The sequence below is a fragment of the Panthera uncia genome, chromosome E1, assembly GCF_023721935.1.
Source record: "Panthera uncia isolate 11264 chromosome E1, Puncia_PCG_1.0, whole genome shotgun sequence".
In the NCBI taxonomy this organism is placed as follows: Eukaryota; Metazoa; Chordata; class Mammalia; order Carnivora; family Felidae; genus Panthera; species Panthera uncia.
The window spans coordinates 7,267,251-7,292,517 of NC_064814.1; the positions used below are offsets into that span (position 1 = coordinate 7,267,251).

General features: G+C 48.6%; 1 protein-coding gene across 3 annotated transcripts in view; it reads left to right on the forward strand.

Annotated features, from left to right (window-relative positions):
- SPOP (speckle type BTB/POZ protein) overlaps positions 1-14,273 on the forward strand; it is a 67,635-nt gene extending 53,362 nt beyond the window's left edge. For all 3 annotated transcript variants that reach the window (XM_049635867.1, XM_049635868.1, XM_049635869.1), the window contains exons 6-10: positions 3,655-3,832; positions 6,859-6,914; positions 7,385-7,507; positions 11,545-11,687; positions 13,004-14,273. In XM_049635867.1, the coding sequence (XP_049491824.1) occupies positions 3,655-3,832; positions 6,859-6,914; positions 7,385-7,507; positions 11,545-11,687; positions 13,004-13,148 (645 nt within the window). In that variant the 3' untranslated portion in view covers positions 13,149-14,273. The remainder of the gene's footprint in view (positions 1-3,654; positions 3,833-6,858; positions 6,915-7,384; positions 7,508-11,544; positions 11,688-13,003) is intronic.
- The last annotated feature ends 10,994 nt before the right edge of the window (positions 14,274-25,267 follow it).

The window sequence follows — 25,267 nt, forward strand, 5'->3', positions numbered from 1 at the left end:
GCTTTTAATTTTCCCTTTATTTATTTATTTATTTAAAAAAAAATTTTTTTTTTAACGTTTATTTATTTTTGAGACAGAGAGAGACAGAGCATGAACGGGGGAGGGGCAGAGAGAGAGGGAGACACAGAATCGGAAGCGAGCTCCAGGCTCCGAGCCATCAGCCCAGAGCCCGACGCGGGGCTCGAACTCGCGGACCGTGAGATCGTGACCTGAGCTGAAGTCGGAGGCTTAACCGACTGAGCCACCCAGGCGCCCCTAATTTTCCCTTTAATAATTTGGTTCACAGTAAAATCTCCATGAAGTGTTTCAGCTTCTATTGATTCTTCTCTCTGTTTATATTGAAAACGAATAGCTATAAACCATAAAAATGCATATATCCCTCTCTCACTGCGTGTGCCTCTGACAGGTAGAAGATTCCGGTGTCTGTCTGTAATGTTGCAATTAAAGTTGAAATGTGAAACACCGTATGAATGAAATACCAAATATGAACTATCTAGACCCTAGTGGAGTCTTAAAATAGCACTTTCCTTCTCAAACATAGAATATCCTCTCATGGCCCGGGAATATGTATTTTGACCAAATTTTAAATTATGTGGGTCTGTTTTTCTTTTTTATCATCTTATTAGTGGATGGTCTGGAGATATTGGTTGGACTGTATGATAACGCCAATATTGAGTGCTCTTGACCTACCGAAATGATGTAATATGTAACATTATTACAGGGTATAAACATAATGTTGTAAACCTAATACCCGACCCAACAGCATCACCAGTAACTTGGAACTGGCCTGTGTGCTTCTCCCCTCTCCCCTGGGCCTCATCCCCACTCAGAGGATGATCTGTTTCAAATTGTACGTTATCATCCCCTTGCTCAGAGGATGATCTGTTTCAAATTGTACGTTATCATCCCCTTGTTCATTTGTGTGCCTGAACAGCGACCTGTTCAGGTTTGCTTGTTTGTGCCCTTGATAAAAATGGTGTCAGAACGTACGCAGGTCACGTAGGTCACGTTGCTTTCTTTGCATCGTGTGTCTAAAATGTGTTTATGTGGCGGGTATAACTAGAGTTCTTTCATTTTTAGTGCTCTGTAGTAGTGTGCTGTGTGAACGAATATGCAACAGTTTATTTATTCGTGCTCTTCTTGGCGCGTGTCTAGGTTGTTGCCGGTCTTTTGATTAGAAGTAATGCTGCTGCTACAGACCATCTCTGTGAGGCAGCCTATTGTTTCCTTGATTGTTATCATTATATAGAAGCTTCAAAATACATTTCCATTGGTCTCACCTTGACTTTTTATGTTTAGATAAAATGTACAAGAATTGGCACAGCCTTTAGTCTTTTATGGAACTTTCTTCTCTAAGAAGAGGAATCGACTTTAAAAGTGAGGCCCGTTTACAACTTGAAACATAGAGGGGTATACAGCCTTCCTGAGACATTTTCATGCAGTCATTTCTAAGACGACATAAATGTCACCGTCACGTCATCTTCACAGCTGCAATTCTGAATGAGTCTCCATAGTCGACTTCACAGGCATTAACAAAAAAAAAATCTTTAGTTTTTCTCAAAATGGTCTCATTTTAGCATCATCGTTTGCAGAGGAAAACAATCCCTTCCTGAGTTGAAAGTTTGGACTCTGAAGACTCATTTGTGAATGCCATTTAAAATTTATTTTTAATTAAGCGTATTTAATGTTGGTGAGAGGTGCCAGACATTCAGAGCTCTGGAGACTCCAGGCATCCATATATCTACAGCACAAGTCTGGCTCAGACAGTAAAGGTACATTCTCCTTCCTGCTGTGTTCTGTCTGTGTCTGGAGAGAGGAATGGCCCCAGCGAGACAAGTCATAGTCTTCGGGCCTCCCTCATTACCGAGCGCACATCCAACCAGCAGAGGGTCCGCCGGTAACCATAGCTCGGAATTCAGCTTAGCTCTTGCCAATTCATTTTACCCAGTCTAGTAAATCACCATCGAGTGTTAATGACTCTGGGCTCCTGTCAACCTGGTTTAATTTAAGCTTAGGAACCCACTGCCAGAAGCGTTCTCCGTTCCCTTCATTGACCATCCCAAGACGTTCCAGCCTTTCCCAATGAGGAAGTTGGATTTAATTGGTCTTTTCCTTTCTTTTCTTTTCTTTTTTTTTTTTTTTTTAAATCCGTATTTCCAGGCTATGACTAGAAACAGGAAACTTCTACTTTTGATGTTAGTATGAGAAAGTGGCTAGACCAAACTAGAGGTCTTAGGGCAAGAGAGAATCTCTGTGGGGTAGTTTGTGCTGGGTCCTGAGCTATTAAAATAATGTTATAATCTGGCTCTGATAAATGTGCTACAAACGTTAAGTACATTCATAATTGATTAACTTTGCTGCTTCATTGCTAGAGATCACCATGGCTAGTTTTAAACAAATGACTAAATTTCTTGAGCTGATAGTAAGTATCTCACTCCTGTGCAAAAGAGACTACGGGTCACCTGGATGGGGCGTTCATTTTACCTCTGGGTTTGTGACTGCATTTAAGGGGTAACTTGCATCTTGAAGGGTGAGAGAAGCTTGGGTCATTTAGGATGTTCCTTAAGCTGTCTTTCTCATCTAACTCATAGCAGTAGCAAGAGTGAGGAGCCGATCCTCAAGGTTTGTGAATTCGGCTTTATATTAACATTCCTGACCCCATACGATGGAGATGAGGCATAGCAGTGGTTGTTAGGCAGAAGACTGATCTGCTCGGTCTTAACCTTCAGTTTGGTAGCTTCCATTTATTTTGGGATGCTGTATGATGTATAGATCCTTGTACTTGGTATCCTAACAGATTTATCTGAGTTTCACTGACCCATTTGGAAGTTACTTGGGTTTTTATCTAGGCTGAACAGTTCATTCAACTAGTTAAAGCACGCTGCTGTTGAAGTCGTCGTGGCGGGTTGGATCCCTCCGTAAATCTGTGGTCCTCCTTCTGTTCCAGAGCAGTAAGTGCATGTCTAGCTGGAGCCAGCCATCTTGTACGTCATCGTCACAAAGGACCGAGTAAAAGCGTGTAAATGGTGTGGGCTACCCACCCAGCTATCACTGCTAAGGAAGACCTTCCCAAGCCCAGTTCTGTTTATTAGACTAACCTCTATGAGGAAGCGCCAATTATTTACCAGGCCCAGTAGAGGCTGCGTTTTATTTTCGTGGTCCAGACCTCATTAAAATTAAGTGCTTTCAGGCTTATCAGATTCTTGCTTCTAGAGAGTTTTAAGTGGTAGTTTCTGTAGGAGTTCTTTGTATTTGACCTTTTGCTTAAGGCAGAATAAGGTAAATACTTGAGGTTTAATACGTGTTTAGGTCAGTGTCCCCGTTCCCCCGTGTCTCCTTCCCCCCGCCGCCCTGTGGCTTTGCCCAGGTTTTCAGGGCAGGGGAGGTGGAGCTTATTAGCAGTTGGAGGAGAAGATTTGTGGGGCTTTGTGCTTCTCGTCTTAGGATGGTGTAGAGTAAGTATGATCGCGGCAGATTGGAAATTACTTGATCCACAGGATAAAGCCTCCATTTGTGGAGGTGGTTTCAAGAGAACATGACTAACGTTTGTATCTGAATGTACTACAGCATCGAGGTAAAAGTCATCTCTCTTCCTGCTGGGAAGAAAATTCCTGGTGACAGAACCTTTGGACTAGATTTCCTTGTCTTTCACAGGTGAGTGTGGTGCAAGATTCCGTCAACATTTCTGGCCAGAACACTATGAATATGGTGAAGGTCCCTGAGTGCCGGCTGGCCGATGAGCTGGGAGGACTGTGGGAGAACTCCCGGTTCACAGACTGCTGTCTGTGCGTTGCTGGCCAGGAGTTCCAGGCTCACAAAGCTATCTTGGCAGGTTGGTATTTATTCATGGGAAGCTTTAGTTTGGGTGAAACAAAGAAAAACCGTGGCTGCATAATCACCTTTTGAATAACATCACTTTTTCGAACTGGTGCAGAAAAACTGCAACTAGATGTATTTTTTTATGGTGGGGACGTGAGTTGTCATAACCCAGAAGACTACTGTCCATATTAGGTCACCACTGTCGAGCAGTGGATGATGATGTGTATTGAATGCCTCTGTACCTAGAGGGTAGATGTCAAAACGCCGGTAAAGAGCAGGTGTTAGCCCCCAGATAGGGACTTAGGATGTAATGGAGAAGATTCTAGACCCAGGACCAAACCACCGTCTGGCTAAGTCCCCCAGCCCTGGAGTGTTAGCCCTCCCTGCAGTACAGACTATGCTATAGGAGAATGAGAATGACATGGAAGATCAGGTCTTGCTCTCATAAGAGGCCCTTGGTCCTTAAGACCAGAAAGACTGACAAGGAACGGCCCCCGATAAGGCAGCACTGACTTCACCTCCCACGAAGGCATAGCAGTCAGCCGCAAACTTCTGTTCAGACCATAAGCCATAAGAGGAAGTCACGTGAACTTTCAGGCAGCAAATTTCTTACCAAGACTCTCAGCAGTATCATTCTAAAACACACACCTGGCAAAACCTCAGTCTGGCTCAATCCAGCCGTCTTCCTGTTCCTGCTCGCAACTAGGTGTTACCGTGTATTGCCAAAGGAAGTCATTAACTCTTAGGTTAGCGTCTCCACGCTCGGCTAGGCTCTTGGCACTGTCAGAAGCTCTTCTGCAGATACACCGCTCCCTTTCTTTTTCATAACAATAGATACTTCAGACTGTTTACTGGTCTCCTTCGATCTCCAGCTCCTAAAAGAGATGCTTGCTGCTGCCGCTGCTGCCGCTGCTGAGAGAATATTGAGGCCCTTCTCCCTCCGCTCTTGTCTGTCGCCTTACCTGCCTTCTCCCTGCGCTCTCCGTGGGGGGGTGTTCTTCCTTATGGCCAAAGCAGCCTATCTTTTCGACTTCTGTTTCATATCACAGGCCGCCTTCTCAGAAGCCTCACTCTGCCAGTCATACCCTTGCTGGGTCTCTCTTTCTCCAATTGCCTGTTTACCCCCAGCCTGGAAACAGGCTCGGGCTTCTCCTTCTAGTTATTCATTCATTTATTCTCTCTCTCTCTCTCTCTTTAAATAGAGCTGAGCTTCTTGAGTTAGCACATTCACTGTCTCAACTTCTTTCCTCCCACTTATCCTCAGTTCACCTCCATGCCACGAAAGCAGTTTTCCAAAGTTCTGTGACCTGCTAGTTCCTAAATCTGAGGGATTCCTTAGTTCATATAGTACTTGATTCCTTTCTCCTGGTTTTTCCTCCTGGTGCTCTGGCTACTTCTGATATGTGGCCTCCCTCTTCTTCACGCATCCCTGTCAACACTGGTGTCCCTAAGGGTCCGCCTCAGGTCTCTTTTCCTCTCCTTATTTCCCCCCAAGTGATTTTATTTATTCGCATAGCCTCAGTTTCTGTCTAGCCACCGGAGACCCTCTAAGCCTGTTGCTGCTCGGACCCTTCCCTTTTTACTAAAAGCACCAACCCTTTAATCTTCAACTTCTGTGAAGTATTTTAGTACCTTACAGTTGATGAGCCTTCTGAAATAAAAGCAATGAGAACGAATATCTCTTTGGAATAGACTAAAATATTGAGTCTCAGAGGGTTGAGTGGTTTGCCCAAGATAATGTGGTTAGAAAATGACAGATCCAAAATTAGTTCTTGCGGACAGAAACTGTAGGCCAACGTTCAAGTAACCTGTTAGCTCAGAGTTCTGCTACATATTCCGTCTGGTCCTCCTCTCAGGTGGAGATTGGTAGTCTCAGCTTTCGCCAAAACCTCTGATTTATTGGGCAACATGATAAAATTTGAGTTTTTTAGGCCTTTTATCACTTTCATGGTTGAAATTAAGTGGACTTGTTTGTCCACGTTCATTAGACTACAGTGGGCATGGCCTCGAACACCGTTTCTCACCTTTTGTCATTATCCCCATTCCTCCAAGGGGAAAAAAAAAATCAAATTATTCCTAATGGGAGACAGTAAATACCAGAGATTAAGATTTTGTCAGGAAGGGTTGAGTTTTGAAGGGCCACAAGTGGTTGTAAGATTGTTTTTGCCTCTTTGGGGCATTATCATCTCTAATGTGAGTGCATGGCTTGAAGGAACAGACAACCTGCCATCCACAAGCATGCACTTCTTCTAGCTAATGGATGCCTTCGAGCCCTGTTCTTGACCTCCTTGCCGCGTGATCCCTGGAACTGGAGAAAGCCGGTGTCGTGGTTTCAGGCAAAAATCCGGGTATTAAAACATGAAGGATCTTCCATTTGAACCCCCACGTCTACCCAGAGGAGATCGTCGTCAGCCAGCATAGGTCATTTGCTTCAAATGAGTGGTTGGAATGGAGCTAATGAGAAATTATTTTGCAAGTCATTTCAGGACACTCGGTTGGCTCAGTCAGTAGAGCATATAACTCTTGATCTCAGTGTTGTGAGTTCAAGCCCCATGTTGGGTGTAGCAATTAGTTAAAAATAAAATCTTTAAAAAGCAAAAAAAAAAAAAAAAAAGAGAGTGGGTGGCTCAGTTGGTTGAGCATTCGGCTCAGTTCATGATCTCACAGTTCGTGTGACCAAGTCCTATGTAAGGCTCTGCGCTGATAGTGTGAGACTTGCTTGGGATTCTCTCTCTCTGCCCCTTCTGCATGCGTGCATGTGATCGTGCACTCTCTCTTTCTCTCTCCCTCAAATAAACAAACATTTAAAAAAGAAAAAGAGAAGAAAGTATTGGTTTCTTTTTTCCCCCTTCTGTATTATTATTTGCTTATTGGTATAATAGAAGAAGAAAGGAATTTTATTATTCTGATACAATTTGAGGCCAAGACCCTTTGGGGGCAGGAATGGGACAGGAAACAGAGTGGTCTCTTCATAACAGAAGAGCCAAGAGGTTTCAGTGTGATAACCTTATCTGTCTCTGTTCCCCTTTCACTTTGTAGCTCGTTCTCCAGTTTTTAGTGCCATGTTTGAACATGAAATGGAGGAGAGCAAAAAGGTATGTGACGGAATGAAGATATGTCTTTGTAGCTAGGTGGCTAGATCCAGATGATTTCCTAATTTGACACCAGATTTATTTTTCCAGTCGTGTTATTAAAATGGCGTAGCATTCTCACTTTCTCAGAGCAGGGAGAGAGAGGTGGTCCGGAAGCATTCTAAGTAAAGCAAACTCACTGTGTCCCAGGTAGATCATCCAGTTTGGAGGGAGGGTTTTAGACAGGTGTTTCCACTCAGAAAAAGTCCAAAAAAAAAAAAAAAAAAAAACAACTCTTGTATTTGAGAGGGTAAAGGTGGTGCATAGGATAGGAAGAAAAGCTGTTCTCATGAAGTAGGGCAGAGAGAGATTGCCCATTCATGTTAGGTTTCAGATGATACACGCCTTGCTCCCGCCGGAGCTTAAAGTCATGAAAATTGTTTGGGGGTTTTGTTCTGTTGGAATGTTTCTCATTTTTGGTTTTTCTGGCATAGAATCGGGTTGAAATCAATGATGTGGAGCCTGAAGTTTTTAAGGAAATGATGTGCTTCATTTACACGGGGAAGGCTCCGAACCTCGACAAAATGGCTGATGATTTGCTGGCAGCTGCTGACAAGGTGAGATAAGAATAGAAAAATAGGGGCGCCTGGTAGCTCAGTCGCTTAAGGGTCCGACTTTTGATTTTGGCTTAGGTCACGATCTCATGGCCATGAGACTGAGCCATGGTCATGGGATTGAGCCGTGCGTCAGGCTCCGCTCTGGGCCTGGACGGAGCCTGCTTAAGATTCTCTCTTTCCCTCTGCGCCTCCCCAGCACATGCACACATGTGCGCGCATGCTCTCTCTCTCTCTCTCGCTCTCTCTCTCTCTCTCTCAAAAGAAAGGAAAGGAAAGGACAAGAAAAATAACCACAAGAGGAGGAGTTTTTTGTGACCTTTTGAGTTTCATCACTGGGCGGCTGCGTTACATAGTACATCAGATGAACTTGTGTCTGAGTGTGGCCAGGACAGTCCTGCGTTACACGTGGGTGCCAACACAATTATGGGTAGAACCCTTTTTATCTTTCAAAGTGTTCTGCTTTGAATGAAGGAAATTACATGGTCACCCTGATTATAAAAAAGGATAAGTCTGATGTCTACCTCTCTTGCCTTCACTGTTGTGATTACATATAAGCACAGTGATACTGAAGTTTTAGGTAACGCTAACATTTGGATTTATGATTCGGCCTTATAATTTATGAAGTGTTCTGGAGTTTGTTAACTTTTTTCTTTCTGAACAGTGAGTGATTTTATTTTCCTTTTAATTCCAGTTAGTTAACATACAGTGTTATATTAGTTTCGTGTGTACAGTCCCATAACTGAACACTCCCGTAAGTCATCCTGCGCCCATCATGACAAGCACACTCTTTCACCTCTGTCACCGGTTTCATCCTTCCACCCACCTACCTCCCCTGAGTTCCTTAACTTTCTTTGCAACTTTGCCAACAAGAGAATAATCTTTTGCTCAGGGTCGTGGTTGGCATTTTCAACTTTTACCTAGGTATTTATTGAAATATACCATATTCAGAATTACGAGATGATGGGTCGCTCCTTGGGAAAAAAGAAATACTACTGTAATAAACGTGTGTGTCGATTGTAAGATACACTTCAATTTGAGAATTATTAAAGTGTGAAAATTAAAATATGGATCTTCGAATCAAGGAAATAAGGTGATGACCAAAACAGGCCAGTGATTCTCAAAATAAGGTTGGGGGGAAATGTTAATGAAGCACTGAGTTTAAACAAGTCAAATTGAGGTTTTTGTGTGTTGCTGTCTCACTGCAGGATTTCTCAGAATCTTTACTATGTTAATGTGCGCTGTGAGTTATCTAAAAGAATATGATAGCATTTCTCTAATTTAGTTAACCCTGGAATCCTTTCCTTCAGGGACCGGTGGGGATTAGTGGTCCCCAAAACACACTTTGGGAGACTGACTTTCATTGTGTAGATACATCAGAAAGAGCTCGGTAACCTGTCCTCCAAGGCCCTGTGGTCTGAGGAAATACAAGCTGGGGGGTTGGGTGGCTATTCATCCCGTGAAAGTTTTCCTTAAAAGGCCTTAAACCTGGCCAGCAGTACACCCTGTGAGAAGGACGGTTCCCTGCCGGAAGTGCTGCCGCTTCCTGCCACAATGCTGCAGCACCCATCCGAGGGCAAAGCTGGCTCAGACCGAAGGGCGCTGGAGCCTTCCCGGGATTGGCCCACAGGAATAGTCTCCTTCCACCTTGCTTTGCACCTTGGGAACAGAGGAAGTACTTGTTTTTGCACTGGAAGCTTTATCTTTATTGATCAGCTCTTCGGAGTGTTTGTAGAGGATGAGGCATGTAAACCCCATCGGTGCTACTGATGAAAACGATTGAATAATAGCTGTATCCTTCTTATCACCTTTTCAAGATTTTATTAATACAGTTAAGCACTGTGAACATGCCATGCCCTCCCAGTCTAGCCAGCTCAGCTCTGACCACAGGAATCTTGCTTTCAGTGGAGGCAGTAAATACACACTGTGAACTCTGGGGAAGCAGAAGACACAGCTTTTTATAAACATGAGTTTATAATGATTGCGCCTCACCCGCCCTCTGATTTTCGGTGAAGTTTACACGCACCAGGTTGTTTATCCCTCTCGTCTTCTAGCTCCCGTAAGGACGAGTAGTATCAAAAGGCCCACTTTTTAGATGGAAATACCAAGGCTCAGCGGTGGATATTCTCAGAGCCAGGGTTTGACATCTGCGGCATTCCTGGGGCGTCCATTCCTGCTCCTCGGCCAGAGAGCCGACCGGGGAAGCCCCTGTGAGCGCACGGAGCGCGGGGATCAGCCTGAATTGACCTTCTGTGGACGGTATTTTCAGTACAGTGCCGTTAACTTACAGTTTTAAAAGATAAAGTAATTGAATCGCAGCAGTGCTTTAAATTTGTGAATGAGAAGTAAGCGAAGGTGCATTTTCAAATTCCATTCAGAATTTCCCATTAGACAGTCTCTGCTCCAAGCTTATTTTAAAATATTTTTACCTTTACACCTTGTTGTGAGCTTCAGGAAAACAGAATAAGAAATCCTTCATGGAAGGATCTAAACATCTAGAATTTACCCAAGAGGCTGAAACAGCTTCTTCTGAGCCTTTCCAGTCTCCTGGGGACATGTGTAATTAGACCAAAAACAAAACAAAACACGTCGGCCAGGCCTGGGAGACACAATTTCGATCTCTTGGGTAAGTACAACCATTAGGCAGGTTTTTCAGAAGCATAATTAAGAAAAAAAAAAAAAACAAACTTTGTCCCTTAAGGGACAAGAATGGCTACTTTTGTCTAATTATGTAGCGGGGATCAGAATTGTTCACGGTAAAAGTCCTTTTTGAAAGAAGGCATCGAGAAAGGGTGAGAGGAATGTTCTGTGCGGCACTGTATAAAGACTGAACCATCTACTCAACCTTTTGCAGCCTTTTAAAACAAAAACGGCCACCTCATTTCTTGCTTGTCTGGTGTCATTCCTGTCTTCCATGGAAACTGTTTTCCAGTTACTCAAATGTAAAAAATTAAAGCTGCACCAAAACCAATAAAACTCTCTTTTGGCTGCAGGAGATCACAGTGCCAACAGATATGCCTCCTCACCCAGGATTCGTAAAGATGAAATTGCCTTGGTCTGACTGCCATGACTCGGCCTCAAGGAGTGTTGTGTCATTGCGTTCTGAGGTCCTCAAGGTGGGACCTATACGGAGACTGTGGCTGCCCGTAAAGCAAACCGTTCTCCTGTGAACTGATTAACTACACTTTATTTTGTGCCTCCTTTTATCCCTTCCTCCTCGCTGCTGAAGTTCCTTAGTTATGTTCATAATCTCCTATTTGAGAGCACGTAGTCCAGCGGCATCAGAACAGATCAGCTAGGTCAGATGTGCCCAGTGTTAACCTAGACCTTCACTTCCGGGACATTTATACCCTTTACTCTGGAAAATAGGAAGCTTTTAGATCGGAACAGGATCCAGGGTCTCTGTTACTTTGTCCTTCTGCCCTGAGAATCTTAACTTCAGCCCCAGTGAAGAGGACCCATTTATCCCTTTCTCTTTCAAAGGAGGCCTTGGGTTGACCCTCATCGAGGCCCAACTAGTGGTGCCGATGCTGCTGAAAGTCACCGCAGGGCTCCTTTTCACAGCCTCATGGGCCCGTTGGGCTTCCCTGCCGGGCTGGTGACAGTGCCCGCCTAGAAAGGGCTGTGCCTCGCCCTAGTTTGGCTCCGAATAAAGGATGGCAGAAATGCCAAACGTGATGTCCTGTTGGCCTGAAGCAGAGTTTTATGCCTCGTGGTAAGGGAGGGTGGGTGGTGGTGGTCTAAGGAACACTTGCATCCTACTTGGGGCAGGGTGAACTTGAGGTTGGGGTTCTGCTCTGTAATTGCCATCTTTCTAATAGGCAGACTTGAGGACTTGAATGGCAGCCAGGCACATTATTTCAGCTGTCTTCATTCCAGCCTTGGGGGCATGGTTATGTTTTCTAATTGCAGTAGTAGCCTTCTCACGGGCCGTGCGGTTTTGTTCAGGAATCCATGACGGTACAGCTGAAGAAAACGGCTTCAGTAGTGGCCGCCGGAGCCGTTCCCGCTCTGACGGCCGCGGCGCTTGTGTTTTACAGTATGCCCTGGAGCGTTTGAAGGTCATGTGTGAGGATGCCCTCTGCAGTAACCTCTCCGTGGAGAACGCCGCAGAAATTCTCATCCTGGCTGACCTCCACAGCGCGGATCAGTTGAAAACTCAGGCAGTGGATTTCATCAACTAGTGAGTTGGCATCTTCAAAGATGTTCTTTCAAGATAGTTGGGGTAGCTGGAGAGACGAGAAAGACTTTGAATTAGTGAGGAAAACGGGCAAGTAGCTTCATTAACCCCTTTTAGTAGTAAGTAGAGGGTTTTCATCTTTCCCTTCAGCTTGACAGTTTGGAAGATGGTTTTGCTCTCCCGGGGCTAATGCGATCGGTGACTGAGGCATCTTCCTCGCGGTGATGGGAAATGATGAAAACGATAAGTTGCTGGCCTGGAAAAGCTGTGTCCCCCAAACAGCAGTGTCCTCGCTGCACACTCAAGGCTTGAATAGAGGGCATGTAGATCTCTGGGAGAACCCAAGTATGTTTTGTAGGAGTTAGTAAAATGCATCCAACAGTTGACTGTGGAATGGGGACAAACGGGAAGGGGTAATCAGTAGTTGAGGTTGTTAAATACCGTTTGGAGAAAGAAGTGTTCGCTCCAGTACATCTGTTCCTTCACCCGAACGATAAGTGACCTGGCCGTATTACTTTCTGCAGTAATTCTCAGTGGGGCATGTCCTGGCTCTCTCCCCGTTGGAGAACAAAAGTTAGGGAAAACCCAAAGAGGGGAAGCAGGCCTTAAAAAACCCTCACAAGCAGCAGTTCTGGGCTCGGGCGGGTCTAAGAGGTTGCCGGGTAGACGAGCGAACGTTACTCGGCACAGAAAATGCCCCAAAACAGGAATCCGCTTCCACTAAGTCTGTTTATAAGATTGTTTCAAAGGAGTTGACCAATCGTGGCAAAAGTGGGAGAGAAGAGACCCTTAAATGTTCCTTCTAGGGACCGCTCGCTCTGTGCTGGACACGTGGCGTGGTGCTTTTTAGATGTTAACCAGTCCGTAGAGTGTGGTTATGATCCCCTCCTTTTTGAGCCATCAGGCCCCAGGCCGTGATCTGCTCTGTGGTCAGGGACTAGAAAACGGCAGAGCCACACGGAAGCTCAGAAGCTCAGAGCTGCCTGACGGAGAGAGTCCTTGCTCTTTCTCTGTATTAGCAGCGTCACCAGTCAGTCTCAAGAGCATTGATAAAGCAGAGAAGAGCCTGAGGAACATCTCACCTTTTGTATCTGAGAGCAGAGGGGCTCAAAACCCAGGATTTCAGAGTCGCAGCAGCCACAGCCCGGTCACCCGTCGGCCCGCTGTCTGACGAACTCAGTGTACGTTAAGGGTTCTGCCTAAACGTTCGGCAGAGACAGCCTTTGCGGTGGCCGCCGGGAAGTTAGACCGCCCAGGTGGCTGTTTGCTCCCTCTTGCTCTCGCGCCTTTGGTAACCCGTCTCTCCACGTTCCTCCTAGTCACGCTTCGGATGTCCTGGAGACCTCTGGGTGGAAGTCGATGGTGGTGTCACATCCCCACTTGGTGGCTGAGGCGTACCGCTCTCTGGCTTCGGCACAGTGCCCTTTTCTGGGACCCCCACGCAAGCGCCTGAAGCAGTCCTAAGATCCTGCCTGTTGTGAGACTCCGTTTATTTTCCTGAAGCAGCAGCCGCTGTTGCTGCCGGTGGCCACCAGGTAGACAGCGCGATCTGTGGAGGTTTTACTCTGTTGCGGGGGCGAAAGACTGCATCGTGGCCCCCAGACTTTTAAAACAGCACTAAGTAACCTTGGGGGAAACGGGGGGAGGGAAGGGCCCGGGGCCTGGGGCTGTCCAACCTAATGAAAACCCTGTTGCTGCGTCACTGTGTTCCCTTTGGCCCGGCCGAGTTTGACACTGTGGGGATTCAGTTTAGGCGCCGACCCTGAGGACGTCCCGGCGGTGGCACTTCGGAGAAACCTGTCTGCATCTGACTGAGCAGAACAAATCGTCAGGTGCCTGGAGCAAAAAGGAAAAAAACAAAAAAAAAAAAAAAAAAAAAAAAGACACTTAGTTTTAAGAGAAGGGAAAAGAAAAGGCAAGAAGAAAGGATCTTTGCAGAATTTCTCAAAAATCAGTTTGTGGATCCCAAGTAGTATTTATGTTGAGAGAAATCGTAGTCCATCCAACTGTGCGGAAACTCGGATGTTTGTGAAAGCTCTTCACCACCGTGCGAGTATCAGCAGAGCCCTCTTGTTGTTAGCACTTACTGTTTGCAAGAACGGAATACATCCTTTTATCCTTTCATGAAAAACAAGTGAAGGCGAAAGGGGAAGGAGGTTATCTGAGCTGGAAGATGAGTGTCTGATGTGGTGGCTTTTGCAAAAAACCTTTATTGGTGTTGAAAACTGGAAAAAACAATTCATCCAGAATTCCTACTGTCTTGACAAGAACCGTGGTTCTCGGTTTTTAGATATTGTGGAAAATGTTTTTTGGCCTTTTTCTCTGATTTTATTTCTCCTCCCTCCTCCCCCCCTTTTCTAAAAAAACAAAACACAAAACAAAAACAGAACAAAAAGAAGAGAAAAGGAGATTTTATTATTAATGCCGTGTGACAAGAATCCCAGCCCAGATTGCTCAGCTGTTTGCACCTGACTTGCCACCTGCAGAGGAGCCAGTCCCGTCCCTTCCACTTCACCCCTTTCCTACAGGGGACAACTTCCAAATGTTAATTTTTTTCTTTTTGAAAATATAAATAATTACTATTTTGTACTGTGTGGTATCTCTGGTCTTTTGTTCCACTCACCTGGCTGGTTTCGTGGGTCTGAGTTCAGTAAGGGATTTCGAAGGCCTCCTCGTTTGATCCTTAACTTGCAGAGATGATATTTGAAATGTCCGTCGATGGGGATTTGTCGCGTCTCCCTGATCTCAAGCTTCCTCTCTGAGCTCCCGGCATCTCCTGGTGTCTTGTCCGTCTTGAGTATCTGTCCCACAGTCCACCTCCTAATGAGGGATCAGGCTCCCACCTCTGCCGAGGCAAGTAATGGGAGGGGGCTACGCCCTACGTGTTCTAACACCTGAGTCCCAGTCTCCCTTCTCCTGGGTAATTCTAAAAAGATCAAGGGGACACGAACGTGGAGATGAAATAAAGGGAAGTTATTATCGCTGACTGGTTCTGTCACTGCCTTGATGTGTTTCCAGAAGAGTTAATGCCTGAATTCCCAGTGCGCTCACAAGAACGCTCCGGGGCTCCTCTGCCTTTCTGACAGCAGTGTCGGACAGGCCAGGACGGTGGGATTCTCTGGAAAATGCATTGGCCATGTGGCCGAGGTGTGTGCTGTTTGACCTTAGACGGGAGACTCAACATATCCCACCCTCCCTTTCCCTCCAGTGACTTTGGCCCTTGCAGGTGTCCCAGTCTCCACTGACCTTGCCAGTCCGAGAGTGGACTGGCTTTGCTCTGGTATCGGTATAACCGAGCACAGGATCTGCTTGTTAGAAGCCACTCCGTTGTACGACTCAGCTTCCTCCTGAGCGTCACGTGAGGCAGTGCCCAGTTCTCCGTGTTGTGGCCGCTGCCCTGTGCCGCCTCATCCTCACTTTCCGGGTCGGCGCACGGGCCCAGGGGTCCAGCACACCTCTACCCACATGGCCTCTCGGGCCACTGCACTCGCTCAGCTCTCCTGTTCTCGCTGAACCTTCACGTACAGCATTTCACTTCCCAACCGCCACGTGATGATAGCACCTCCCCGTTCTATAGCAAAGAGGAGTGGACCCCCAGGGAAGTCAAGTGACATGCCTCAGAGCGTGTCTTGGCATGAGCGACAATTCTTCTGATGTAGTGCCCTCAAGAGCTTATGTAAGTAACCGGAGGAAGTTCCATTTCTGAAAAGTTTAGGTACGAGATCTGAGTGAAAGCTTCCTTCTTAGGGAAAAGCGAGAGCAAAGCTCTAGAAAGAGGCCTCTGCCGGCCTGTTCTTCAGAGAGTCCAGGAGGACCGGCCCGGTTTCAGATTTGCTTTCCTCCTGGTTCGTAGAAAGCTGGGGGGCTGGGGGCCGGTGGTTCAGGGAATATGTCCTCGGGGAGGAGGCAGTCCCGGCACCGAGCTTCTGTCAGGACGAAGGTCTCTTTGGGATTTCCCAATATCCTTGGAATTTCCAATGTGGGCTTTACTGTGGGTACACAGCTGTTAGGATTTCGGGTACAGGTGAGGCTGCTCAGCGCTTCTGTCCTTATGATATTATTTCTGGACGTGTTTGTTTTTGTTTAACTGATACAGTTGAAGCCATCTGGTTATGACAACATCAGAGCCCCAGCATACTGTTCATAAACCTCCCACTGCCGCCACCCCCCTCCCTTAGCTCCCCCACATCTGAAATTTAATTCAAGTTAACTCCACAATCTGGGGCATGTGCTGTCACCGCAGAGATGTCCGTGCCAGTGGAACAGTTGGAGATTTAAATTCCACAAGGGTATAGGCTTATTTATCAAAACAATATTTCAGGCAAGTAGTTTCACAGAACCTTTGGAGTTATGGTTTCAGGCCCAAATCGAGTATCTGGCATCGCCCCCCACCTCCCCCCCTCCTCCCCGTTGTCAGCCCCCCCCCCCCCCCCCCATATCTCGCCATCCGTGGAAAATTTTCCCATTCCCTCTGCGGAGATGAAACCTCTGTGTGTTGCCGTGGGGCCTCTCCAACACCTTTATGGGTTTTAACAATTCAGGTAAGAGAGGCCTCTCTTTTCTTTGTCACTGGTAAGTCGGCTGGCCTTTCAGGTCCGTAGAGAGACTCCTCTTTGTTGTTGTTGTTGTTTGTTTTGTTAATTCTAGCCGGGGACATGGGGACCCTTTCTTAGGCCAAAAGATCTCTCTGGCTTCCCCATCCTGCACATCCATTTGTAAATCTGATTGAAACCTATCGTGGGTTCTCCGTCTTGTGTGAGCCTGTACAGATGAAAGGAAACAGCTTGTATGTTTATGAGCAGAAAAACAAACAGAGGGGGAGTCGGGGCCGCACTTTGAAACTGTTGCTTTGTTCCAGCTCCTCAACTCCTCCAAAAGCACAGCAGCTGAATCCCCCAACACGACTGTACTGGATCCGTCGGTTTATCTTCGTCAAAGACAAAGTCTTGGCTGGAACCCAACCTTATTTTCCACAACCAATTATCTTTTTAATCAGCCTGGGCCCCGTGTGTTTCCTTTATCTCATGACTTCTCGCCGAACTCTGCCCTACATCATTTAGATTCATTTCTAATGGCCTGCTGACTAATCTAACATTCAGGTGAGGATCGTTGGGCTGCTCTCCGTGTACGCGTTTGCATAAGGTGGAGGTGTGTTCCCCCTTTTAATTTCAGAGGTGACCGCACCACGTGGGGGCCTTTGACCCAACAGGGGGACACCTCACGGAGGCAGTGAGCGAGAAAGCCAATGGAGGAAGATCAGTGTTCGGGATAATGAGCTGGGAGAACCAGAAGCTTTGACCTCCAGATGAGAGCGGAAACTTGAATGTTGTTGACTGATGGGATCTTTATGCCGCTAAGCCATTAGCAAGATGATCACTCCCCCTCTGTAAATCCCGTAATGTTGGGAGTGGAAAGTGGCATCTGGGATGCTGTTTGGTTCCGACTCCTGCAGCTCTAGGAGAAAAGAATTTTAGACTTGAGGGAATTCAGCACGAGCAACAGAAATGATTAAGGAGTTGAAGGGGATCAACTCTAGGGGGAACACGTTATGAAGATAAAATATGCACAACTCAAGTACGGCAACGTGGCATCGGGACCCACGGTTTACAGATCTCGCAGGAGTTTTGAGCACTTGCCAGCTTGTCTTGCACGGTTCCCCTTCATCCCAATCGTATAGCTTGCAGAGGTGATACTGTGACTTCCTCAAGGTCACTCAACCTGGCTCTGAGCCAAGAAACAGCAGAAGGCAAAGGAGTAGCTTTGGGGCTTAGGCCCAGGGCCCAAAGAGGAAATGGAAATCCAAGAGTCTGCCTGGCAGTGAAGGGCACACACACCTGCTCATAAGGCCCAGTGGAAACGGGGAGAGCGGTGGCTTTCTTAAACCCTTACAGGTGAGCTCTTGACAAACCAAAGGGAAAAAAGGGCCCCCCACGTGGTTTACTCTCTTGATGTCTGAGCAAACAGGCATCCAGCCAAGTAAAGAACAGTCACGTCCAAGGTCCCAGGGATGAACACTCAGGCCAGTGATTCAGCAAACAAGGGCCGGGCACCTGGAAGGTGCCAAACCTTGTGCTGGGCTAGGGTTGGGGTGGAGGACGCTCCGTCTACTGGAGGAGGCAGGGGAGGGGCCCTCAGAAACAACGCAGAGAGGTCATGACATTGAGGACTGAACAGCAGACTAGAATTGGGCGGTAAGGAAGTCCTTTGGTCACCTTAGAGCAGCTTCTGTCAAATGGTGGAGGCAGGAGGCAGAAGCCAAGACTGATGCGAAGGTAAGCAAATATAGAATGAGTATAAGCTCCTCTTTGCAGAAGTTTGGCAGGGAGAGAGAAGAGGAATCTCTCCCACCCACTCTTAAGAACTTCCGTCTCAATTTAGTCAACACGTTTATTTTTGTCTTGAAGTCACGGTGTACAGGTTGTTCCATAAAATGACACTTTAGTAACTGATATTTGTAATAAGATGTATGCAGAATAACTGCAGTTTTAAGTTGAAGAAGAAAACAATCACCTTCAGCCCTTACGCAATTTTGAGGATGGTTTCCTAAATTTAGACACACATACGTTGCGATGCTTTTTCCACGTATCCGTCTTGCAAGTAAAAGTTTGCTTCACACGCCCTAGACCTTTCAGATGTTTTAAGGAGCCAGTAGTTTGGTTCAGTGGTGAGCTTACCAAAGTTACAACATTCGGTTCCCCAAAATGTCCTGGTAGCTTTGCCAGTTTCCATGGCCTAAAGACTCCCACCGTGGCCCATTTCAAACGTCCGAGGTGACGTTACCGGACGCGGAGCTGGAAAGCACGCAGTTCACCACTGCCTCGTATTTCCGCCATGTAGATATGGTGGACGTCTAGAACCTCAAGAGCGTAGGCCATGGTAAAGCACGAAAGAGCTAGGAAGAGATGAATTTTGAGTGTCACCTTTGCTGTTAACTGCACGTTAGTATAACTTAATTGTTAATTGGCTCTTTTACAACCAGGTCTCAAAATTCCTGAACATGCAACGGTTGGCCCTAGAGAGCCAGTGTGAACCAGCTCCAGCACACCACTGGTGTGGTTTCCAGTGTGGCCCATCATTTCCTGGTACCCCATAGCACTGGAAAATGCTTTAATGGCATTTCGCTTCATGGCAAAATGAAGTGCGGTTGACCCTTGAACAACAAGGGATGTAGAGGCACCCTGTGTAGTAGTCAGAATCTTGCATATAACTTTTGACTCCCCCAAAACTTAATGATTAATATCCTACTGTTGCCTAGAAGCCTTACCAATAACATCAACAGTTGATTAGCATGTTTTCTATGTGTATTATATACTGTATTCTTACAATAAAGTAAGCTTGGGCAAAGAATATTATTAGGAAAATCATAAGAGAAAATATAGGGGCGCCTGGGTGGCTCAGTCAGTTGAGCGTCCGACTTCAGCCCCGGTCATGATCTCACGGTTTGTGAGTTTGAGCCCCGCGTGGGGCTCTGTGCTGACAGCTCAGAGCCTGGAGCCTGCTTCTGATTCCGTGTCTCCCTCTCTCTCTGCCCCTCCCCCGCTCACACTCTTGTCTCTCTCTCCTTCAAAAATAAACACTAAAAATTTTTTTTAAAGGAAGAGAAAATATAATGCACTGTATCAAAAAAAGATCTGCATATGAGGGGACCCACGCAGTTCCAACCCATGTCGTTAAGAAATCTATAGGTAGGGGGCGCCTGGGTGGCTCAGTCGGTTAAACATTCGACTTCAACTCAGGTCATGACCTCTGGTTCGTGGGTTTGAGCCCCTCGTTGAGCTCTACGCTGGCAGCACGGAGCCTGCTTGCGGTTCTTTCTCTCCGCCCCTCCCCTGCTCATGCTGTCTGTCTGTCTGTCTGTCTGTCTGTCTCTCTCTCTCTCTCTCTCTCAGAATAAATAAACTTAAAAAAAAAATCTATAGATAGATTGACATTAATACATGGACCCATAGTCATATGCCACATTTGAATTTCTCTGGGTAAATAAACATTTTTTTTCTACCTCTTGTCAGTATTGTAAGTATTTTACTGAAACACTAATGAAAAATAGGCATGTCCCCTGACAACATTATCTCTTATAATCTTCCATCATTCAAGGGGATGCGATCTCCACTGAAGATCCTTCCTGTCCCCATTACGTCTGAACAAACAAAGCTAAAGAGAGAAAAAGGCCTTTGAGAGCGGTCAGCATACCAATGGGTGATCCCCAGGGTTTCCCACAGTGACCTAAGTTTAAGAACCTTGCCTTGGTTTGGCCTTTAAGGATGAATTTTCTTCTGTTTTCTTTGCCAGTAATTCATTTATACATTCCGCATACGATGTGCCAGGGACTGCGCTGGTTTCTAGGGGTGGACAGTGGGTTACACAAACTGCTCCCTGCCCTCCGTGGAGCTTAGAGTCTCTGAGGAAAGAGTGTCCTTACTAGTCTCACAGATAACGTGCTGTCAAACTATGCCGAGCGCTGTGAAAGAAACGTGTGGGGCACCGTGAGAGCCTGTGAGTGGGGAATTAATCTGAGAGATCCAGAAGGCTTCCCAAAGCAGCTTTTGAAGCGAAAGCCAAAGGATGGAGCGCTGGAGCCTGGTGAGGTGGGAGAGGCAACATTCCGCACCGAAGGCACGAAGAAGCGGCACACATCAAGCCCTGAGTCGGGAGGGAGCTCGATGTGCGCCGGGAGCACGGAAGGCTGGGGGGCCGGAGCGTGGACAAGTGTGGCAGTGAGTTAAGATGCCAGAGCAGGGAGGACCTTCCCCAGGTCACATTTAGGATTTAGGCCCTTAATTGAGAACGGTGGGCAATCGTGGGAGAGTCTTAAGCGGAAGGGGGTGACAAGATTTCATTTTAATAAGATGCCTGGCGAGAGTACAGAAAAGTTAATGCTGGCAGTGGGGACGGTGGGAGGCAAGAGCTGACAGAACGTGCACAGGGAGGCGGCGGACTTAGACGATCCGAGATTTAGAGGGCAGGTTTGGCAGAACCCGATGATGGCGTCGGACAGAGTAGAGATGAAGAGGTGAGCAGGCTGGATTCGCCAAGATAGAGGCGGATGGGAAGATAAACAGGCTCGAGGGAAATAGGATCATTGATTTCCTCTTCCTTGTTGATCATGAGATGCCTTGAGAAATCCACGTGGAGGCTGTTGAATGTATGAACCCAGCACCCAGAGGGGAGAAGGGGACCGGAGAGAAGGTTCTGGAGATACTGGTCTATGGGTGGAACTGAAGCCCTGGGTGTGCTGGATCCAAGGAAGAGTACAGAGTGAGGAGAGAAGGGGGCTGGGGACGGAGGCCGCCGGTAAACGAGGGTAAGTCACGCAGGAGACGTGGCGAGAGAGAGGAAGAAGAAAATCAAAGTCAAGAGTACCAACACGAAAGAGTTAAAAGTGTCAAATGCTGTCGAATAAGAAAGAATTTTAAAATGCCCCCTGGGGTGGCGGGGGCGCCTGGCTTCAGATCAAGCCATGATCTCACAGTTCATGAGTTTGAGCCCCGTGTCAGGCTCTGTGCTGACAGCTCGTAGCCTGGAGTCTGCTACTGATTCTGTGTCTCCCTCTCTCTCTGCTCCTTCCCCACTCATGCTCTGTCTCTGTCTCTCTCTCTCTCTCTCAAAAATAAACAAACATTTAAAAAAATTCTTTTTTCAATTTTAAACGCCCACTGGAGGTAGCAACATGGAAGTCATTGGTGGCCTTAGGCAGGAACACTCAGGGAAGGGACCAGGAGGGGTGCGGTGGGGAGCGGGTGGGAGGTGAGCAGTGAGCCTCGAGAGCAGGCTCGTGTTTCAGGCATGGCTGTAAAGAGAAGGTCCTGGCAGGGGCTCCTGGCAGGAAAGGAGTAGAGGGAGGTGGGTTTACCGAAAGATGGAGCCTGTTTGGTTAAAGCTGATGGGAAAGCTCCAGGAGAGAGGGGATGATCCGTGCCCTGAGGTTCTGAGCACGCAGGCGGTTGGGGGGCTTAGGGACGCCCTCCCTGGGTGTGAGGAGAGTCCTGCAGAAACAGGTGCATTTGTGGGAAGGTGGGAAGTTGAAATGACTGTGCACCTGGTGACTTGTATGTCTTCCAGGGTGAGGTAGGGAATGAGCTCAATGGCTGGGAATTCCTGGGAGGGGGGCAGGGTGGAGGAGTGATCTGGACTGGCGGCTGGGGAGAGAGTTGGTAAGAGGGCAGCACCGAGGGTCCAGCTGGGGCCCGTGTTTGGTGGCACAGCATCTGGAGTTCGGGAGCCTGGCCCTGCCCTCCCACCACCACTCACGGTCCTGGCCGAAGTACTTGCCGGTGTAAACCTCAGCTTTCTCCTCTGTAAAATGGGTATACCACATAGGGTTCTCTTGGGAACTTAGTGAGACAACACATGTTAAGTCCTTAATACAGTGACTGCCTGTTGAACGAGGGCTCCAGAGAGGTAAACTGAGGCTAATGTTAATGTGATCGCTACGTATCGTGTTGGTTCCAGCCGAAGCTATATATATATGTATATACCCTTTGGAATAGAAATCTACGATGAGACACTGAAACGGGCACCTTTGGGCGCACGGGGGATCTTCTGAAGCAGAATTACCTGTGGAGCGAGAACCTGCAGACGGCGGCTCGCCTGGCGTCCTGTGAGCTCTGAGCTCTTACCCTGCTGTCATGTGTGGAGGACGGGGAGTCCACAGGGGTCTTGGGAAGGAGTCAGCCTGCGCCAGATCTTCCAGTCACCTGGGATAGCGCAGGTATGACCACCCCTGTCACCACTATCACAGTCTCCGAAAGTGAGCAGTGCTTGACATTAGGCATTCCAGAGAGGGAGGTAGGAGGCGGGGCAGAAGCCCTTGGGCCTGCAGATGTGGGCAGGGGGCTTGGGGAGCGGGCGGCCGTAACTCGGGGACCCAGAAGCCCCGTTTCTTGGGCTGTCGCCGGCTTCTGGGTGGCCGGGGGGGGGGGGGGGAGATGGACGATGCGTAGCTGCTAAACCCAGCCCGTCTCCTCTACACCATTTTTGCTTCGCGGGCTTCTCTCCTTTTTTCCTTCCCTCTCTCCTCCGTGCCCTTCCCTCCTCCCGGAGCAAGGAAGCTTCCATTTATTTCCCCCGTTTTCCTAGACATTTCTCTCTCTCCCCCCACCCCCCTGCCCTGTCTCCAGTCCCGCTCGCTGGAGTGACATCTTGAGCCTGATCCTGCCGCATTAAAAAAAATAAAAAGCCCTGCCTACAACGAGCCCTCCAGTGCTGATCTCTGCTGAAATGAGGCAGATGGCAGAGCCTGACTAAGCGGCGGCAGGGCCCCTCCTATCCCAGGCCCTTGGCGCTTCTCCAAGTGTAGAAGTGGGTCACTCAAGGCCCGGTCCTCGGGGACCCGCCCTCACGGGTACAGTCCCAGGTGGGCATGTTTCACACGCCCAGGTCCCAGGGGTACCAGCAAGGGACCACGGGCCATCCAGGCTGATGAGAAACGGATCCGTAGGGCGGGGGTGACAGATGGAGGTGACGGGTGGAGGTGACGAAGACAGGCAAGGTCGGGGGTAGGGACGAGGTAAGGCAGGAGGGGCCCTGGGCAGGCGGTCTCGGTGCGCTTGGCTGGCTGCTCTATAATTCTGTGCTTCTAAATAAAGACCCTGTGGCCACCTGCATTCTCTGAGCCTCGTGTTACGTTTACCAACAGAGGGCCCGGGCGGGGAATACACAGATGAGCCTCCATAGTGCAACCACAGGGGCTTCTGGAGTGCAGAAGTGGGATCATGGGCCCAAGGAGCAGTAGTCATGCAACCAAGGGCCGCGTTTCTTAGCCAGAGTCAAGGAACACAAAAGTAGATTCCTTTGTAGGCATCATCTCTTGTAGACGGTGACAGACTTCTGACCTCTCCTATGGGGTTTTCTCCTGCACCTTCTCCCTGCGCCGAGAAATGAGTGTGCCCGCAGGCCATTCTTCTCCCTCGCCCCCTCCCTCCCTGCCCGGCTTGGCCAAGATCGGGAGGGCTGTAATGTGGGACTCTACTCAGAGCAGCTCACAAAAGCCCTCTGACAGGTAAAGAGTATCCCCATTTTACAGATGGGGACGTTAAGACACAAAGGTGTTCGGTAACTTGCCCAAGGTCCACAGTTAGGAGTTGGCAGCCCGGCTTCGGAATCCGTGCTGTCAACCCCTGGGCTACACAGCCTCCCCCCCAAAAGCAAGACAAGCCAGCTTTCTTCCCCCGCCTGTGAGGCTCTGAGATGCCCGTGGGCCCCAGTAGGTGGGTGGGAGGGCCAGGCAGAGCTAGATGGCAGTACCCTGACATGGCGACACCATTTACAGGGACAGTTTGTTCCTTACAGTAACCAGAGGAGCGGGTGGGGGAAAGAACTGCCATCCAAGGCCCGAAGAAACCAGGGGAGCCTGGGTAATGATCACCTGGCAACTAAGACCTAAACCCAGCCCTCTTCAAACACATTATAACTGGGACACGGCCTTGCTTTGGCCCCAAGATGGGGGAGCCCAGGCTCCCTGGGACTGAGCAGACCATTGTCCCCCGGGTGGGGGCTACCCCGTAAGCCATGGAGGGGCTCTGGGGAAGCTTGTTTTGATGGAAAGAGCAGGTACTAGGTTAGGATCCAGAAGGCCCTGGCCTTTCCCATGACGCTCGGTGATTCAAGGCAAGACCCTGTGCCCCGGGAGCTAACCTGGGTCTCTGAAGACCTTTCTAGAGAAGACAACAATCAATACTGGGGACAGGTGGGAGGAGGGGTGTGCCTCTCTCCCAGCCAGGAGGTCAGGCGTGCCGGGTGGGGACAGCGGCTTGCCCTCCTGTCATCACTTCCTCTCCCAGGCTGCGGTCCTGCCTCGGCGTGGGGCGTTTGCTGTGCAGGACGCTGGGGTGCCGACGGTTCATTAGACGGGCCTCGGAGGAAGGGCCTCTGCCTCTGGGGAGCCTCCAGGCCAGGGGCACGCAGCCCGTGCCCCTCAAGGAGTCTCCACTCTGCGGCAGCAACAGCTCCTGTCCAGTCTCTCATTAGTCTGGGACGGGGGACATCCACATTTCCTACTGTCACAGCCCCCAGGTTGGCGGGGACACAGCACTCCAGATTCAACCTGAGTCAGGGGTAGGAGCGGGGGCCTCAGAGGGAGCGGTGGGTGTCGGGACGGCAGAGGACATGAGGCAGAGCACAGAGCGAGGCCAAGCACGGGAAGGAAGGGAAAAGGATGGGAAGGGTGGGAGCAGAAAGGCCTGGATCCCGGGGAGCGTGTTCGACTACCGGTAGAGCCTCCCCAGCTCGGCGTCAGAGGTTTTATCAAACAATATTTGTTGAATGAATGAGTACTTAGGGAGAACAGACGGGTATTAGGGGATGAGGTCCACAAGGCTTAAGAACCGTGCGGCTCCCAGAGCCTGGGTTTCAGAATCTGCCCCTGCCAAGGCTCGGCGGGCTCCGGTCTGGCCTGGGCCCCTTCCTTCTGCCTTCCCAGGGAGGACCCGGTGGAGGCCCAGCGCCCCGGGGGTCCTTTCTGGGGCCCGGGAAACGACGTGGCCCTCTGCGGCCCACCTGAGCCACTCGCTCGCGTTCCCCTCCCCGGGGTGGATGACACCTCGAGGGAAGACCCTTGTTCTCAGGGGCATGGGCTCTCCTTTGGT